Genomic DNA, 6129 nt, shown 5'->3' with positions numbered 1-6129 from the left:
AATGTAACAAAAGCCCAAGTAGAAACTGCCTGAAAAGCAAGCCGGATTCCAAATCACTTCAAAGATGAAATTTGCAAAAGGAATTATGTATGACTCATGTGCTCAAAGCTATGAAAAAGAATAAATTTCACATGCGCACTTCCATTTTAAAGGTCCTTCTAATCTTCAATTTTTCATGTCTAGTATTATTATTTATTTCTGTAAGTGCCAGAGAGACACAGATTTTCAAACTATATTATCCACCTTAAATATGTCTTTTTAATTCCTTAAATGAAGTTTCAGGAATGTCACATCCTTCCACAATCACTTTTAACACCATGAAACAATGTATTTTAAAGTGTGCACAGAGGAGGGCATAAAAATATACTTTCACTTGATAAAACAATTTTGTCAGTTTAACCCAAAGCTAAGTAGAATCAATACAAAAACTCTACCAGAATCCAAAGAGTTCTCAGTCAGCTCAAAAGAAACAAACAAACAAAAAAATCAGAACACAGGTAAGCATGAGGGGTTATGTCTAAAAAAAAAAAAATATTTTTTTATATATATATTTACCTTTTTTCAGCTGTTGGTGATGTTCCTCTAGTTTCTGACGAGTCAACTTGAAGTGATCAAGAAAACCATTCAAATTCTCCTGAATGAAATTTGAAGGCATGGGCTGAGAGGTGAGTGCCTTGCAGGTGGCTTTCAGATGTTCCAGCTGTGGACTCAGGCTTACCAGATGCGTTAACTCCCGCTGTGAAAGATTGAAACCAAGACCCAAACTCATAGTTGCCTTGTTAACAGAAAGACTTTAGTAGACCTACTACAGCACAGGTCTTCCACATTATTAGGGCAACAACATTAAAGTATTCCTGATACACAGGTACCAAAATCTTCCAGTCAAATCAGGCGCCCTGCATGCCTTAGAAACTAAATTACCTCCATGACTAGGCTAAGCTCCTCTGGGGCATCCTGTGCTTCTGACACCTTCCAACCAAAATTAATAAGTTTCACCAGACTTACCTGACATAAGTCTTTCCGGACTGCTGAGGGTTGGGATGCTGAAGAAGCATCATTTTTAAGCCAGTCATCCTTCTCAATTAAAGTCTTCTCAAGCTCATTTATTTCCTTCAAATAAGCATTTATTTCTTCCTGGTACTTTATCTTTCTGGCCACTTCTTCTAGATTTTGAACCACGTCTTTCCACCCCGACAATATTTTCTCCATCATAGTTTTTATATCCACTGTAGGAAGTCCTTCTAAAAAGATTACATAAATTATCACTATATTAACTGCAACACATTTTGATCAACAGACATTTAAACCTTCTCTTCAAATATAGGTTCACATTTGCATTAATATGCAAAATGCTTTGATTCCAAGTTCACCATCTATAAATCTATACTTATTACTTAACAGCGTTTCAGCTTTATATTTCCATGTTAATAGTAAAATGAAGAGTGAGATATTCCACTTCCATTTTGAGGAAAGACACATGGAGGGGTTTTTTTGCTGCACTGCTTCAGCACAAATGGAGCCCAATGCTCTTGTTAGGGCAGCCAGCCAGCTTCTACAAGAGCACTTGAAGACCCTGCTCCATAGATCCTGCCTGTGCTTCACACACTGACCATCTGCTTGGCACACCTACAGCACAGCAGCACAGCAGCTGTAGCCAGCCACACAGAAGGAGCATGCACACAACAGCCAGTCACTGCCATTACGGGCTGTAGATTGGTTATTTTCTATGTATTCCAACATTTAAGATGACAAACAAAAAGCAATTTCTGTACCTTACTTTTTGCTGATGCAAAGCAGCTTTTCAACTATGCATTTTTTATTATGGTCAACAGATACTGGTTTCATAGTCATGACCTATCAAAGCTGAAGGGGTTTGTAGAAGAGAGAGGAAGGAAGGATTTTTGTCCACGTTTGGAAACAATGAACAGATAAAAATTTTTACAACTAAAACTCCAGCTCAAATCAGTGGCTTTCAGCCATCAGCTTCAGCGCAATGGCACCCACTGTAAAAAGCCTCAGCTGTAGTAGGCTAGGAGGAGAGGATTGGAGATGCTTAGCAAATTGGGGCATATATGCAAAGAGTCTGACTGGAAAAATGTGACAGACAAGAAATCCAATGGAAATCAGCATTTTTCCAAAAGAAATGCTAGTCAGTGTGCAGGACAGTGACATCATCCCATCGGCTGTCTGTCTACCAGTCATAGCAACTTCAACAGAAGTCAAGTGTATAGCAGATCTAAAAGATTGTCTCTAGATAATATGAACATCTCTTTTATGGAGATCACATTTCACTGATGGAGTTTTGTCATTATGAAACAAGATTTTGGCAAGGCTTTAAGATTCAACTTTCATGGATGTTAATTACAAGATCCTGTGGATAAGTGTTTTAATTGACAATCAATCATTTTCCCAATCATGTAGACATCTCTCTTGTCTTTGAGCCACAAATTGTGACTGTATCATCAAAACACATTGACAGTTTTTTCCTTCCCTCAAAAGCATGTAACTGCCATTGTTACTAAAACAGAAATAATTTCTTAAAATAATTCTTAAAAGACTGCAAATGAGCACATGCATATTAAAGAAGAATAATAATGCTTTTCTATAAGCTTTAATGAAAACAAAACACATAGCTAACTAGTAACAGTAACAATGACTAGTGTCTCTGAAGGAAAATAAATGAAGGGAGAGGGACAGAATATATTGTGATGCTTAACTAGAAATAACATTTCAATATTGTTTCCCAGCAACTCAACTGATTAAATCACAAAATAGAAAAACCTTCAAGTTGCTTACCCTTTCCCATTTGATCCAAAAGAACATGTCCGTTTCGTTTCAGTTCATCTAACTTTTGGCTTTTTTCAACTCTTTCTTTTTCAATCACCTTCAAAATGAAACGCAAAAGTATAGTTTCAGTGAGGGTTATTTTTCCTGACTTCCCTCTTTCTCCCAGTAACATGTATTTTCCCACTACTACCCAAAACACATCCAGTTTTCTTGAATACAGCACCTTCTAGGATGCCTGTTAGTTCTGTTTGTTCAGAAAACAAATGCCAAAGGAGTTAGCTCTCACAAGTACAAAGCAAGAAAGAGAAGGTACAACAGCACCAGGAATAAAATATTGTTAAAAGGGTTGACGATCCTGCAATGTGAAATAAGATATTGGGACAAGAGCTGAAACAAGTCACTTGTGATCAAAAACTGTAATTCTTTAATGCAAACCAGTGGAAAAAAGACTTTTTTTTTTTAGTAGTCCCTTCACCTCTACAGTCTCTGAGATTTTCCATAGAAGGGAACAACCTGTTCCCTAGACTCTCATAAGCTCTAGTGCTTCACTCTCCTTCACAAAGATATGGTGAAGGAAATTCTATATGACTACCAAGATTTTTAAAGGAACAAGTTCTTCACTCAAGTCATACATATTGGTGTATATTGCTGTGTGAGTCAATAGGTAGAATACATCCACAGAGGAAAGATAAGTTCCTTTGCCAGGAAGCCACAACTTCAATATCCTCTGTGATTACAACAAAGTATCTCCAAACAAAAATCTTTTTGGAACTCATGTCAAAGGTCATTACTCTAGTTTAGACTTGCTACAGTAAATTCAGAAGCATGCACTTATTTGTACAGTTGGAAAGAACAAACTTTTCTACCCACTTACAACCCAATCATTTAAAAACAGTTGTTCATGGGAACCCGGTGTTCATCTTGGAGCCTTTCTAATAAACGGTTTATAAACATTCATAAGGATCTATAAATAAACTATTGGGAGGGTTGTTTTGGGTTTTATTTTCAACAGTGCTCTCATTCCAAACATTCCTACTGGCACCATTTTGTACTACAGCACTAAGGAGGAGATTCCTTATAGATATTTTTAAGTATTGTTTTTGAATTCAAAAGCAGCTTCAGGTCCTGCTAAAGCTCAAGTAAGCCTTCATTAAAAAAGCATGTTCAAGGACCAAAAAAAGGCAAGAATACATTCCCAAAACAGAAGGAATAGAAGATAAAATGGCTATTTCATGGCTCCCACAGGATTCGGTAAAATTATGTATTCTGTCTGGTAGGTCAGCAATACTGCACACAAGTTGGAACTATCACGTTTTCTCCAAAATTAATAGAGGAAACATGTCCAAACATTATAACAACACACCACTTTGGGCCCTGGGTGGTACAGTGTGTGAGTAGTGTCACAGCATGACTCACTGAGTCTCTGAGCACACCACTGGCCTATCTCTGCCAAAATTATAAAAAAGTGGTGTCAATCAACACCATTTCCAACTGTGAAACATGAAACCAAAATGTTATTCAGTGTAAAAGATAATAATCCTGAAGACAGGCATTTTTCAGAATGCCAAAGTAGACATCAGTAATATACATTTTTAAAATTTCCTGTGGATTATGCAACCCAACACCAGCAAAAAAAAAATGTGTCCAGCTGGTCAGAGATTTCCGTGTACGTCCAGTTCTGAAACTATTTAACTAAAGGACTTAATCCCCTCAAAGCATGTGGATCAGTCCAGCTGACAGCCAGCTTAGATACAGAGTATACTATTCACTGAAACACTCTCTAGCTTCCCATTTTACCTTCAACTTTTCTTTCATGGTTGAAGTCTCTCTCATCTTCTTGTATTCTTTGATGTCTGTTGCTTGAATGGCAGATTTTGATTTTGAAATCCAGTTCAAGAGCTCAGCACTTTCAGCATCAAACCTGGTTTCAAAGGTCAGACAGGGGTTTGGTTTTTTGGGGTTTTTTTTTCCCCCCATTCAGTCATTCTATCTTAAATATCAGAAGTCTTAAAGTTCAGCACATTATTCCATCCTAAAACAGCAAGACTGCACACAAAATTCATGCTTCTTATCTTACTAGTCACAGGAAGTAGGGCAGAGACAGACTTTCAAAAACCTACAATCATAAAAATTATGCCCACGGTATTAGCCTTTGGGAACAAATTAGGAATGCATTTATTTCTCATTTTTATACATAACTTCACGCAAACAATAACTGTTTCTTTTAATATGTCACAAAACAGATCTCTCAATGCCGAGTATTTTGAAAGTAATAAACTGAACCTCAGGAACAAGACAAATAAGAATTACAGTTCTAGGCTTCATAGAAGCCTGCAACACTATTCAGTCTGAAGGAAAAGCTAGCAGCTTAAGCACTCATGGCAGTGACAGCGGACAAATCCTTTTGCACACTTAGCTGACTAAAGATTAGCTTATAGCTTAATGTTTTTGGCTACAGTGGACATGTCTATACTAACATAACTTTCTTAAGCCTAAAACCTCAAAGTTTCAACCTGCCATCACCAAAAGAAACCAAATCAACTCTCAAATTAACCAATACTGTACAGAACTTAAGAGGAAGACAGATATACTGTACAGACCACAAGCCAGGCCATATTACTGTTATACTAAACAGTGTAAATCCTAACATGGAATAACAGCATCCCAATAAATGCAAAGTCACTGTCCTTCACTCAAAGTTTTCCTGGGAAAACCAGCAAAATTCTACTTACTGGTCATTTGTTGGTTTCAACATAAGTAAATGGAATCATGTAAAAGCATCAGAAAGTTTAAACTATTTTTACTGACCCCTTCTTTAATGCAGTTTGAACTCAAAGAAAATAGATGACAGATAAATCACTTTTGCTTTTGAAATCTAATATAGTTTCCCCAGCTCGTGAGACAGAACAAGGCAGATGGGTTGCTGACTGTTTTACTGCCCTGGGACACTCAGATGCACACAACACCCCCACCAGGGCTCAGAGGATCTGACCAGTGTCCTCAAGAGGGTTTGGGCAGGTTGCTCACCTCTCCAAACCTCTACTCCTCCTCCAGAAAAGACAATGATAACTTTTTCACTGTGCAAACACACATCACCTAGCATAGTGACCCCCCCACTCTTGATGCAGTCCTCTATCCTCGCCCTAAACGGCCTGCCAAAGATTTAAACTAGTGACACCTCAAAGAAGTGCTCATTTTCTCAGCCAAGCACTAAAAGCAAAATGTTGAATATACAGCATTTACTTTCTTAATTTATCTTGAAACAACTCCTTTAGTTTTAGGTATGCTATTTATTAAAAAAGAATTCAACACAAGTTATTAAATATTGGTTAGCCTAGAGGA

The 6129-nt window shown here is 37.3% G+C and overlaps 1 protein-coding gene across 4 annotated transcripts in view; it reads right to left on the bottom strand.

Annotated features, from left to right (window-relative positions):
* Positions 1-6129, bottom strand: part of UTRN (utrophin) — a 380224-nt gene that overhangs the window by 274123 nt on the left and 99972 nt on the right. For 3 of the 4 annotated variants that reach the window (XM_027687304.1, XM_027687284.1, XM_027687314.1), the window contains 4 exons: positions 4585-4708; positions 2797-2884; positions 1006-1241; positions 556-736 (listed from right to left, as the gene is read on the bottom strand). In XM_027687304.1, coding sequence (XP_027543105.1) covers positions 556-736; positions 1006-1241; positions 2797-2884; positions 4585-4708 — 629 coding nt within the window. The remainder of the gene's footprint in view (positions 1-555; positions 737-1005; positions 1242-2796; positions 2885-4584; positions 4709-6129) is intronic. The other variant, XM_027687294.1, reaches the window with a different exon arrangement.

The sequence above is a fragment of the Neopelma chrysocephalum genome, unplaced genomic scaffold, assembly GCF_003984885.1.
Source record: "Neopelma chrysocephalum unplaced genomic scaffold, ASM398488v2 Primary Assembly neopelma1_23, whole genome shotgun sequence".
NCBI lineage: Eukaryota > Metazoa > Chordata > Aves > Passeriformes > Pipridae > Neopelma > Neopelma chrysocephalum.
The sequence above is the reverse complement of the archived record's forward strand: the minus strand, read 5'-3'. Positions and strand labels throughout refer to the sequence as shown.